Source organism: Xyrauchen texanus, chromosome 34, assembly GCF_025860055.1.
Source record: "Xyrauchen texanus isolate HMW12.3.18 chromosome 34, RBS_HiC_50CHRs, whole genome shotgun sequence".
In the NCBI taxonomy this organism is placed as follows: Eukaryota; Metazoa; Chordata; class Actinopteri; order Cypriniformes; family Catostomidae; genus Xyrauchen; species Xyrauchen texanus.
The window spans coordinates 7099979-7113754 of record NC_068309.1 but is presented as its reverse complement, the minus strand read 5'-3'; the positions used below and the strand labels follow the sequence as shown (position 1 = coordinate 7113754).

The 13776-nt window shown below is 39.2% G+C and overlaps 1 protein-coding gene across 1 annotated transcript in view; it reads right to left on the bottom strand.

The window, feature by feature from the left end:
- Window positions 1-13776, bottom strand: part of LOC127627621 (AP-3 complex subunit beta-1-like) — a 105703-nt gene that overhangs the window by 66640 nt on the left and 25287 nt on the right. Inside the window, 2 exon segments of the mRNA XM_052104081.1 lie at window positions 150-296; window positions 1598-1780. Coding sequence (XP_051960041.1) covers window positions 150-296; window positions 1598-1780 — 330 coding nt within the window.

Below are 13776 nucleotides of genomic sequence, written 5' to 3'. Positions count from 1 at the left end.
TAGAAACGTAGCTCAAGTTAGTTTTAAAACAACTGACAAATGAGAAGAAGCTGGGGGCAGGACAAGTATCTTAAGCAAATTGACTGTTTATAGTTAAATGTAGCTGTGTGTACGTATGCATATGTATGTGTGTGTGTGTGTGTACTCACTGCAGTGTTTCTGCTCTGTAACAATGGTTTGGTGTTTCTCAGCAGGAGTCTGTGGTCTGGATCCATGATATAGGTTTTGGACTGATCCACTCTCTTCTCCTCAGAATCATAAAAAGCTTTCTCACCGTTCTCATCAAATACACCATCCTGAAAACACACACACGCACGCACATGTACACACACGCACGCACGCGATAAACAATTGAACAAACAAACAATCTCTAAAGATTTTGCAGATCATTCAATTAAACCAAAAATTATTAAAGGGGATATATGACAGGGTTGCCATAATGTTAGACCAAAGAATTTCCATGACTTTTCCATGTTTTCTTTCCCATCTATCGTGATAATTGCTTAATAGAAACAGTCCAGGTTCAAAACCATTTAAGCTCAATTAACAGGATTTTTAACATACTTTTTATTATCACGTCCCAAGTTTATTTAAAAAAAAAAAAAAAAAAAAAAAAAGCACCAATCGTGGTTACAGTTAGGCCCTTACAATGCAAGTGAATAGGGCCAGTCCATGACCATTAAATACACACTGTTTCAAAAGTATAGCCTTAACAAATGATACGTGTTAACATGATCTCAGTCTGACTAATATTGTCTAGGTCCCCCTCGTGCCACCAAAACAGCGCTAACCCACATCTTAGAATAGCTTTCTGAGATGATATTCTTCTCACCACAATTGTACAGAGTGGTTATCTGAGTTACTGTAGACTTTATCAGTTCAAACCAGTCTGGACATTCTCCATTGACCTCTCTCATCAATAAGGCATTTCCATCCACAGAACTGCTGCTGACTGGATGTTATTTTGTTTTCTGGTAATATTCAGAGTAAATTCTAGAGACTGTTGTGTGTGAAAATCACAGGAGATCAGCAGTTACAGAAATACTCAAACCAGCCCGTCTGACAACAACAATCATTCATGCGATTATCTAATCAGCCAATCAAGTGGCAGCAGTGCAGTGCATAAAATCATGCAGATATGGGTCAGGAGTTTCAGTTAATGTTCACATCAACCATCAAAATGGGGAAAATTTTGATCTTGACCTTGGCATGATTATTGGTGCAAGACGGGCTGGTATGAGTATTTCTGTAACTGCTGATGTCCTGGAATTTTCACACACAACAGCCTCTAGAATTTACTCTTAACGGAAAACAAAAAACATCCTGTGAGCGGCAGTTCTGTGGATGGAAACACCTTGTTGATGAGAGAGGTCAACAGAGAAAGCCAGACTAGTTCTAACTGATAAAGTCTACGGTAACCGCTCTGTACAATTGTGGTGAGAAGAATGTAATCTCAGAAGGCAATTCTGAGCTGCGGATTGGCGCAGTTTTGGCAGCACGAGGGGGACCTACACAATATTAGGCAGGTGGTTTCAATGTTGTGGCTGATCGGTGTACGTTGAACCATTTAAATGATTTTCTGCTGTACAAATCTTACCTCTTTCCATGGGCTGACAAACTGCGTCCTGGCATATCGTGTCAGCATGTGTATGATGACGACCTGACCCCACTCCTCCACATCTACCAGCAAGTTACACAGCTTCCTATAGTTCTTATGGATAAGGTCGATACGGTCTGGACACACCTCCTCAAATGCCATCACCACGCTGCCCGCTACCAACTACAACAACAAACACACCCAATTATCTCAACAGCAGGGATTAAAACGTTTGAGAATTTTACATAGATCGAACGTAAATGGCTTACATTTCAGGCAGTTTCTAATCAAAAACCTATTGTACGCCTTCAGAAGACTTTGAATATGATGCGCAAGTCATATGAACTACTTTTAGGTCTTTTTTATCTGCCATCGGTACATTTTTGCTCTCCGTCCTTTTAATGCTTAAATATATTCCACCCAAAATCCCAAACTCCCCACAAATACATTTGTTTTTGACTGACAAACCAACAGACCAGTGATTCGAGAGACATGGGGAGAGGTAAACATTGAAAGGCCTCACAAGAGATGGTTATATTCCATTGCTAAGGAGACGTGGGTTTGCATTCATTGGATAACGGCCAGTATTGTTAACATTTACATTTAACATTTACGCAGTGCACTTATTACAGGGACAATCCTCCTGGAGCAACCTGGAGTTAAGTGTCTTGCTCAAGGACCCAATGTTGGTGGCTGAGGGGATTGAACTGGCAACCTTCTGCTTACCAGTTCTGTGATTTATCCCCCACTCAACTGGTTACAGTACAGTTCTTGAACCTATAACTAAATTTATACTACTCAAAAACAAAGAGCATCTTCACAAATTCACTACTACACAGTCTAAATTTGTTTAAAATAGACACACATACACACACACACACACACACAGAACAAATACACATCAAGACACACACACCTCCACAGCTTCTGTGCAATTATCACTCACCTATTTCTCCTGCAGCAGCCCTAAAGTTGTGCTCGAGGTTTATTATTCCAAATTAAGCTGATTAGGTGATATGTGTGTCGTAATTACAAACCTTAGTGTGGTCTCAAAACAAACAGATGCTTGGAAGATGACAACCTGTTCTGCTTCCCACCAAGCTAATATAACACACCACTCTCACTTTAGACTAATCAACAACTGTATAACAGAGTGTGTGTGAACACCACAGAGAGAGAGAGAGAGAGAGAGAGAGAGAGAGTCTGATCAGGTCAGGCGCTTAATTTAATGTCATGTGACTTAAACTTCTCAAACACTTTAGGAAATGGCATATAACTTTTCAATTAACAAACAGGGTCTAAAATTATCTTTTTGACACCCCTGCCATTTGACCCTTTTCACATTGCTGGGTTTGGAATGCGCAAGAAAACTATAGCGGTTCAACTGCAAATACGATTTTTGCGTTCTGTAGCGAATCAGCTCTATATTCTTCCACCATTAGGAAGCGAATCAGCTCTATGAAATATTAATAATCAATCATAACTTGTTATAATCGATTATGAATATTTGGATCAGTTAATCGGGTTAACTTGATGTAGCTACATTAACATTACAACCAAATACTCGGCTCATCCCGTGAACACTCAATTTTGGTTATTAATTAATTAATTAATCGAAATGTACATTTCCGGGCAAGGGAAATGTCTTTCTTACTAAGTATTAAGAGCAAGTAGTCAAAATCTATGATTAGTGACTTTAGATATGAGCTTGAGACACAGACAACTTTACATGTGACATGAACAAGACTTTATTAACTAGACTAAACATTTAAACTACTCTAACATACATATACATACATTCATACAGTTTACCAAGGGAAAGAGGGCTGAAACAGAATACAGGAAGGCAAGAAGTTATAGCATTGTTTGAAGTTCAGCAGATCAACAGCCTGAGCAAACCATCATATTAGTTCTGACACGCCCTTTTTAGAAAGGGGTTAAGGATACTTAATGTATCAAATAATGAGACTAAGTTTGATACTTGCATGTCCCATTTGAATTAAACTGTCCTGATGCAATTTGTTGAGGCTCCAGTTGATCTTTGATGATGTTGTCTTGATGAGAGAGAGAACCAGTGAGAGTCAGAGGATCTTGGTGAATGGGCAGTCGAGGCCGTAGCCTGGCACGGGCTTGGGAGTCCTTGGGGCCTTTAGTTTGGCATCATTCAGCAAGAGAGTGAAGAGAGCACAAGGCTCAGAGGACCAGGGAGGCAGAAATAAGCTGACAAGAGAGAGGATAAGAGAGAGTGGGCGCAGCAATTTTATACCCTCGGAAACAGGTCCCACCTCTCATTGGCTCGACCAATGAGAAGGGTTTGGGTTCCAGGCGGAATTTGGTTTATTGCTCTTTGTTGTAAAATTGCCCATTGCATGTGCAAGAAAGAAAATAGGAAACATACTGGTAATACTAATATGCTGTTGTTATCGACATATCATGTACACAGTCATTTCAATCTTCAAAATACCAAGTTATAGAGACCAAATATGCCACACATATGATTTTGGTTAACCATAGTATGCAAAGTCTGAAACATTAACCCATTAGTTTGCAAGAAAACATAGATCAAGCACATTTAAGGGAAAATGTGAGATGGCACATTAGATACATGTCAATATTTATCACATGGATATATAGAATATATATATAGGATTAACAGGGTTCATTTCTCTTTCTCAGTAAGAGAATGAAGGGAGGGTCAGCACTTCTCTGAACATTCCTTTGGAGGTCGTAAAGGCCTCCATTACTCTGGGCAGGAGAATGATTCCTTTGTTCCATCACGGCTCATTTGCATGTTTCTGGCTGGGTTTATGACGGTAAGAGATTTTGGGCTGAATGACTCAAAAGATGGCAAAACATAACGTAATATCATTCTACTGAAGATCTTATATTCGAATTTAGCTAGGCCAAATTGTAAGGTTTAATTTGATACCAAGAAAAGTATATTTGGTACACTTAATAAGGGAATATACACTGAGGCTATTAAATATGAGGCCTCAGAGTTTAAAACACACAACTAAACAGTTCTAACGAGTTTGATATACCTCAGAAATACACAACATACAGGGATTACACGTATTTCATTAGCAATATGCAGTTCTGTGTTTAACTGAAAAACACACACACACACATTGTTACGCTCAAAGTTTCCCTTCCTGTCCACACGATAAGCACGTGGTGAGCATGCGGATGTCACATGCGTTCTCTGTCAATAGTTCATTGTCTCTTTGTCAATACATTTATTGTGCTTGTGGAGGCTGGTTGCGCTTATTTCAGTAATTAGGGGGTTTAACAGTAAGTTCTTGTTTGTTCGGGAATCTGTTAAAGCCACTGATCCTCCGCCATACCTTACAGTCCCCTTTTTCGCCAGGTGGTGTCCCTGTTGGAGACATCATCGGATCTACAATCATCACAATGGCGGATGGCAGGTGAATCATGAGGGTTTTGTAGCAGGTGCAGAGGCAGCAGGTGCCTTGACAGTGTGTCACCTGTCATTATGAAGTCAGTTCGTTTGAGGCAGGTGCTTGTTTGTGGCTGCAGGGAGTGGTTATGGGCATTGTGTAGTGTGGAGAGAGTTTCAGACTGACCTAGTACTGGTAGCAAAAGGGCAGCAGGTGGCCGTTCAGCCCTTGGTTTGGCACCCAGTCACCAGGTGTCTGAAGTCTGCAGTGTTACTCTGCTCTGGCAGCAGTGCTGACTTGAGCTTGCCTGAGTGGTGTTGGGCAAGAGTCAGAGGTTTGTTCTTCCCAGTACTCCTCAGGGGAGTTCTGTTCCAGGAGCTCTTTGCTAGTGCTAGCAGCTCTTGTAACTCAGAAACAGGCGCTTCTAGCTGTCTTTGTGCAGCCTCTGTTTGGCACCTGTTTGAAAGGTGTACAGGAGGATGTTGTTGTAGACTGCTGTGGGACGCCCTGTGGTGTTTGCTGGGTGAGGCCTTGTGTTTGTTAAAGGCCTTCTGTGTCAGGTCACGCAGTTGTTGGATAGGCATTGTGTGGGGCAGGCCATAATGCCTAAATGGTGACTTACCATAGGATGGAGGTTTCGGAGGAAAAGGCTCTTGAAGCTGGTGTCCTCCTCCATCTCAGGTTTGTTATGCAGCTCCGAGTAAGCTCGCCTGAGTCTGTGGTAGTAAACATAGGGAGTTTCATGCCGACCCTGTTTGGTGTCTAGGGCAGCGATCAGTCCGCTTTTAGACTCTGAGAATTCCCTTATGATGGCTTGTTTCAGCTGCTGGTAGTTAGACTGGATGTTTTCTGGCTGTCGAGCCAGAAAGCGCCGCAACTCTGGGCTGGACGTGATCCAGATCAGATGGAGTCTATCTTGATGGTTCACACTCATCAAAGACTGCAGGTGAAAGTCAATGTCTCGCAGGTAAGCGTGGACGCCGTGGTCTCCTGCAAGCTCTGGTGTAAATGCAGGGATATGTCTGACCATTCGGTTGAGGTCTTTGAGTGTCGCTACACGTGTCGCTTCAAGATTCGCCTGAATCAATCCTTTTCCTTCCGCTGCTGCAGAAGCTTTAAGGAAACTGTCCGATGACGTGTTAAGCATAGGGGTTTGTCTCCTCCTTTGTAAATCTGTGCTTGGCTGGGGAGGTTTCTCTGCTGATTGCAAGTGGGAGAGTGAGATGTCTCTCCTGCTGTGGTTCCTTTTGCAGCAGGTAAGAGTGTCTCAGTTCTCGTTGGACCATGTCAAGTTCATCTTTGGTGTTGTCCAGCTGCTGAGTCAGCACTTTAACTCCAGCTCTGGACACATTCAGTTGACCTTCACAGGCCATGATTCTGGCATCTTTGTCCAAGAGTTCAGAATTTGCTGTTTTTAACAGTGAATCTTTGTGAAAGAGTACCTTTTCCAGGTGCTCTCTGGCTGTCTTTTCCAGCTGCTCTTGTTGTTTAGCAGCTGTCAGAGCCGCTTGAAGTCTGTGGATTACCTCCTGTGACTCCCTTCTGCCAGGGTCCTTGTGTCTGTCCTGAGCCTCCATCTCTAGCTGGTCTATGCGGCTTTTAGCATGTGTCAGCTCCGCTTGGGACTCAGTGATCTGGCGCTTGAGGTTGTTTACCTCCTGTTTCAAACCTGTGAGGTTGTGGGCCAGGACGATAACCTCAGTCAGATATTTGTGCTCATACCTCTGGTTTGAGTCGCCTGTCATTAGTTCTTTTCCCTCGTTTTCCAGTTGCTTTTTGTTCTGTTGCTGAAGGTCGTCAGCAGCCATGGATAAAAGGGTGTTCCTCAAAACACCTAGCCAGTCCTTTTGGCCTGCCATCTGGGCAGTTAGGCTGAGCATCTGCAACATTTTGGCACACTTCTGGTGAGAGTAAGGGCAAGAGACTAATGCAAGATGAAACAGAATTTGGAGCTAAAGGCAAAGTGAGACAGCAAGGTGTATAATGTACAGCTAGGTTTTGCTAGGTGTGGTTAACAATTGAAATGTGTTCCTGATTATTACTATCTTAGCTGCAAATAGCAGGATGCTCAGATTTGTGTGGATCTGAGTGGCTTTGCTAAAAGAACGTAAGCCTAGATTTAATAAATGACTTAAGATGTTTCTTTGGGTCAAATTATTTATCAGCACTTACTGATAGCATACAACAGGCTTGATCTTTGAACACATGAAGAGGAGAAAGAAAGAGGAAGAAAAGAGCTTTCCTATTAGATTGTGTCTATTAGTGGTGCTCAAAATTATGCCATAGAAATCGCCTAGATTACTTGTGTAGCTGGCTCATAAAATTTAAGCAACTTGTTGCAAATAAACACAAAATCGAGAAGAAAAGTATGTCTAGTTACTTTTGCAGTTTTATGGTGAAATAAAACCACACTAGACCAAGAGGGTTAAATGGGAAAATTAATAGCTGACTTCTATTATTAGTAAAAATAATAAAAAGACTTGAAGAAGTGATTAAAATAGCAGAATAACCTTGTATTGGGAATAATCAATAGCACTGATGATTAACAATTAGATTTGCTTTGGACATCATTCTATAGTTGGTCACAGCTGTTACGTGTTCAAGACCACACAATGTGTTTGTCCCTCTATAAAGTTTAGTCAACGTGCCATTGAAAGTTCCCAATAACTATAAAAATTATTCTCTATCTAAACAGTTTACATGTAATTAAGTTTTTAGATTTAATTAACAAAGTAACTGCAAATTTAGCTGAACAGCGTTCAGTAAGGGATGCACCTGAAAGGTGCAGGTGAAGTTAGATGAGAAGAATTAAAGTTAAGGAAAGAGAAAGTGAGAATTCAGAAACCAGAAATGGGGTTAAAGGAAAATGGTTTAGATCACTTCACTCTGCATGCACACAAGCTGTAGATAAAGGCTTCATGTAAATTATGCTAGCAGCTAACTGTTGAAGCTATTAGTTAGCTTAGCCTAAGCTAAGGGGCTGCTAAGTTGGGTTAGCTTAGCCATCTAGGCTGGTTTGTTTACAAAATGGCGTCGGAAGGAAACACGTGCTATCTGGAGTGAGCACTTCCTGTGACAAGTCGTTGTCATGGGAACCAATGCACTTCAGAGTTTCAGTGAGTGAAACACAGGTTTGATCACCAGGAAGCTAAGCCTTTTAGATGCACAGATAAAGTTTAGATGAAGGACATCAATCTAACTATAATTTGTAAGGCCTTTATACTGTGAAAAGGGGAGCATCACCCAAATCTACATTTATATAACACTGTACTGAGATTTCTTTCTCAGAAACAGGTTAAGCAATCAATTCTGGTACAGTTTACATGCCGCTGAGCTGAGATTCCTTCATCAAAACAGACTTACACTTTAATACTGAAATTAGGGTTTCTCCGCTAAAATCATATTACTCGTACACTGATACCTTTTGAAAATATGCTTAAATGTGTTAAGACTCTTTCAATTACAGTAGAGATGTCAATTCAAGCCATCACTTTATCCGCATCCAAACAAGCCAGCAACTAGTGAAGCAAATGCCGCTTCGCATGTCATGTCCTATTCTGACCGAATTATTCAATGCACACTTTTAAGTTGACAGTGGTTAAAGCTCATAACCTTTGTTTAATCATGCCCGCACATTCTCCACCATTATGTAGCGAATCAGCTCTATATTCTTCCACCATTAGGAAGCTGAATCAGTTCTATGAAATATTAATAATCAATCATAACTTGTTATAATCGATTATGAATATTTGGATCAGTTAATCGGGTTAACTTGATGTAGCTACATTAACATTACAACCAAATACTCGGCTCATCCCGTGAACACTCAATTTTGGTTATTAATTAATTAATTAATCGAAATGTACATTTCCGGGCAAGGGAAATGTCTTTCTTACTAAGTATTAAGAGCAAGTAGTCAAAATCTATGATTAGTGACTTTAGATATGAGCTTGAGACACAGACAACTTTACATGTGACATGAACAAGACTTTATTAACTAGACTAAACATTTAAACTACTCTAACATACATATACATACATTCATACAGTTTACCAAGGGAAAGAGGGCTGAAACAGAATACAGGAAGGCAAGAAGTTATAGCATTGTTTGAAGTTCAGCAGATCAACAGCCTGAGCAAACCATCATATTAGTTCTGACACGCCCTTTTAGAAAGGGGTTAAGGATACTTAATGTATCAAATAATGAGACTAAGTTTGATACTTGCATGTCCCATTTGAATTAAACTGTCCTGATGCAATTTGTTGAGGCTCCAGTTGATCTTTGATGATGTTGTCTTGATGAGAGAGAGAACCAGTGAGAGTCAGAGGATCTTGGTGAATGGGCAGTCGAGGCCGTAGCCTGGCACGGGCTTGGGAGTCCTTGGGGCCTTTAGTTTGGCATCATTCAGCAAGAGAGTGAAGAGAGCACAAGGCTCAGAGGACCAGGGAGGCAGAAATAAGCGACAAGAGAGAGGATAAGAGAGAGTGGGCGCAGCAATTTTATACCCTCGGAAACAGGTCCCACCTCTCATTGGCTCGACCAATGAGAAGGGTTTGGGTTCCAGGCGGAATTTGGTTTATTGCTCTTTGTTGTAAAATTGCCCATTGCATGTGCAAGAAAGAAAATAGGAAACATACTGGTAATACTAATATGCTGTTGTTATCGACATATCATGTACACAGTCATTTCAATCTTCAAAATACCAAGTTATAGAGACCAAATATGCCACACATATGATTTTGGTTAACCATAGTATGCAAAGTCTGAAACATTAACCCATTAGTTTGCAAGAAAACATAGATCAAGCACATTTAAGGGAAAATGTGAGATGGCACATTAGATACATGTCAATATTTATCACATGGATATATAGAATATATATATAGGATTAACAGGGTTCATTTCTCTTTCTCAGTAAGAGAATGAAGGGAGGGTCAGCACTTCTCTGAACATTCCTTTGGAGGTCGTAAAGGCCTCCATTACTCTGGGCAGGAGAATGATTCCTTTGTTCCATCACGGCTCATTTGCATGTTTCTGGCTGGGTTTATGACGGTAAGAGATTTTGGGCTGAATGACTCAAAAGATGGCAAAACATAACGTAATATCATTCTACTGAAGATCTTATATTCGAATTTAGCTAGGCCAAATTGTAAGGTTTAATTTGATACCAAGAAAAGTATATTTGGTACACTTAATAAGGGAATATACACTGAGGCTATTAAATATGAGGCCTCAGAGTTTAAAAACACACAACTGAAACAGTTCTAACGAGTTTGATATACCTCAGAAATACACAACATACAGGGATTACACGTATTTCATTAGCAATATGCAGTTCTGTGTTTAACTGAAAACACACACACACACACATTGTTACGCTCAAAGTTTCCCTTCCTGTCCACACGATAAGCACGTGGTGAGCATGCGGATGTCACATGCGGTTCTCTGTCAATAGTTCATTGTCTCTTTGTCAATACATTTATTGTGCTTGTGGAGGCTGGTTGGCGCTATTTCAGTAATTAGGGGGGGGGGTTTAACAGTAAGTTCTTGTTTGTTCGGGAATCTGTTAAAGCCACTGATCCTCCGCCATACCTTACAGTTCCCATTTGCTCAAACGGCAGAAGAAAAAGTCCACATTTGCATGACTTTGCGAGAAATGATACCAGACTGATCTCAGAGTGAAATTGGAAACAGAAGGTTGCCTTTACTTTAGCAAAAATCCATCTGTGTTTACCGTAATTCCAAAACACTGCCCCTTGTGGCCAAAGCGGTAAGTGTTGTTGGGCGTTTGGGCACTGAGGGTTGCACGAATACTGATTTTTAGAGGTCGACTAGTCGAGTCCATTAGTAGAGTCAAATTCGACTAGTCGTGACGTCATCCTCTGCAAATGTCCACAGAGGGGCACCAAAGGTGAGTTGTAAAGGGAGCTATTTTCAGCTGTACAGGCTGTGATACAGTGAAGAGGAATGCATATTTTATCAACTCTACCCCAAACCTAACAAGCAGTGGAGTAAAAATGTAATGTAGGGAAAAATCCAACCTCTGAATCGCGCTCGTCACTATTGCAAACACGATTACTTAATGGTTTTTGCACAACTTCCTGTGTGATCATGTTGCCATTATGGTAGTTAGAAGAGAGAAAGATGGCAAATTTATTGTCACTTCCTCAGCAGCTGTTTTAGAAATAACAAAAGGGCTTTTCACAATTGAAGTTTTTAATCTTAGGTCTTTCTTAACTACTGGTCCAACCGAGCAAGCTGAAAAAATCCTTAACGTTGAGCCCCGATGAAGAAATTAATGTGGGATACATACGAAATGAAAGAGAAAGTACATGATGACTTTGATTAAACAATGCCTTTAATTTTTGTACCATGGTTACAAAGTTTACTCCTGGATCTTTGGTCTGTCTTTCAGTTTCATTCATCTTTGCAAGCTTCTATCCATCTTCCTGTTCCCAATATTACCAAACAAGAGCTCCAAGGTAAACTTCATCCACCATCAACAAAGCTCTTACACACACCTCATCAAACAAAGCTCTGCTATCTCTGCTCGTTGACAAGACCTTAATGGAAAAATCACACTAAGCAAATGGTTCCTCTAATAACAATACATTTCCTGTAAAATTATGAAGGGTACAGGACGTTTCCCTGGATCCATTTTGTCATGCATTCTAATTAAGGCAGGGCGCACTGACGGGAGAGGAAACGGGGAATGCTGGGTCATCAGCGAGTGAGGAGAGATAGAGAGAGACGCTGGAGCGACAACGTCCGTGATTGATGCTGCTGTTACCGGTCAGACTGAACACACGCACTCATATTTCTTTGACATGAAACATTCCACCTTTAAAATTCCACCTGCACAAAGACACGTACAGTGGAAGCTGGTAGTGTTGTCTATTATTGCATAGTAAATATTTACCACTTCGTTGATATACTGACAACTCCGGAAGCTCTAGGGGTGAAAAACGGCTCATCACTAAAAGCCTATATGGACAATGGCAACAAAACATGACAACACAAGCTAAAACACAGATCTTGAGTGATCATAACTCAAATCTGAGACCAGAAGCAATGGCCAAAGGATTTATTTTGCGATAATGTGTTCTGAGACTTTGGCCCAGGACTTGGTGTAAATGCTGTTTCCAAATGAGTTTGGAAAGTGTTTAAGTACTACTACGTAGAGTGTTTTAGGTAGAGACATGGGAGAAAATGTTGGGTTATTGCGCCATCTGCTGGTTGTATATTGTAAATGAAAGTTAATGTAAATGCAATGCATTGGCCTTGATTAAATTATGTATTGGGCAAAATTACCTTGATAAGATTGCGTAATCGTCATCTAAAATACAAATAATTTCCATTTTGTAATATTTTGTTAAATTAAATGGTTATTGTGTGTGGAGGTTCTCTAAATATGTGGACTGAGAACCTATTACTACTAAAGTGGGTCACAAAAAGAAATATATATATATATATATATAAGTGTGTTTGGAAGAATTAAATATTTGTATACATTTATTTTAATAAAAAAATAACATTAAGTATTATTTAAAATATTTCAATATTTTGAAAATTATTGATCATGTAATCATCAGTAATCAGTTTTTTGTTAGAGCATTAAAAAAAAAAAAAAGGTTATTTATTTTAATTCAAATATAATATTGAAATATTTGAAGTATTATTTTAAATATTTAGAATATTATTATGTCATTAAACCCCATATTTTTTTGCAAGCCTTTAAGAAAATGTCACAATTTTTGTATATTTATTCAAATTAAAATATAATATTTTAATATTTGAAGTATTATTTTAAATAAATTAGAATATTATTAATCATGTCATTAATCCCAGTATTTGTTTTGCAAGCCTTTGAATAAATATACAAAAATTGTGACATTTTCTTAAATTAAAATATAATATTTTAATATTTGAAGTATTATTTAAAATATTTTAATATTTAGAATATTATTAATCATGTCATTAAATCCAGTATTTGTTTTGCAAGCCTTTAAGGAATATTTTAATTTGTTTGTATATTTATTACAATTTAAATATAATTGTGGCAGCGGGGGCGTGGTCAAGCGTCTGTCTGGAGAGAGAGAAAGCGGTAAGGGTGCTTACACCTGAGATAAATTATGTCTAACACCTGTCTCTAATTCCAGTGAGCATGTGGAGAGCGGCATATTAACAGCCACGCAACTGCTAGAAAGAGAGAGAGAACAACACGAGTGACCAGTGACTGCCGTGTCTTATTAAATGTTTATTGTGAAGCTGTAGAGTTTATGTTGAAGGTTACACGTACTGTGCAGCTGAAGTCTCAGAGAAGTTTATGTTGACAAAGTTTGTGTGACACTGACCTGATTGAACTGTGGAGAACAGTGCACGCAGAGTGCTGAAGGCAGAGAAATAAAGAGCACTTCACTGCATCATTGCGCTCCGTCTCCTCCCTTCCAACTCCGAACGTGGAGTTCTTACAATAATATTTTAATATTTAGAATATTATTAATCATGACATTCAACCCAATGTTTGTTTACCGAGCCGTAAAGGAAAGTTAAAATGTTTGTATATTTATTTGAATATAAATATAATATTTTACAATTTGAAGTATTATTTAAAATATTTTACATTTAGAATGTAATGACATTTTATGTCATTAATCAACCCCAGTATTTGTTTACCGCTATTTGGTTACTGAACATTTTTAAATATTTTAAATATCTAATATTATATATAGAATAGAATAGAAGACTTCATTATGGTCACACATTATACTTTTTTTTTG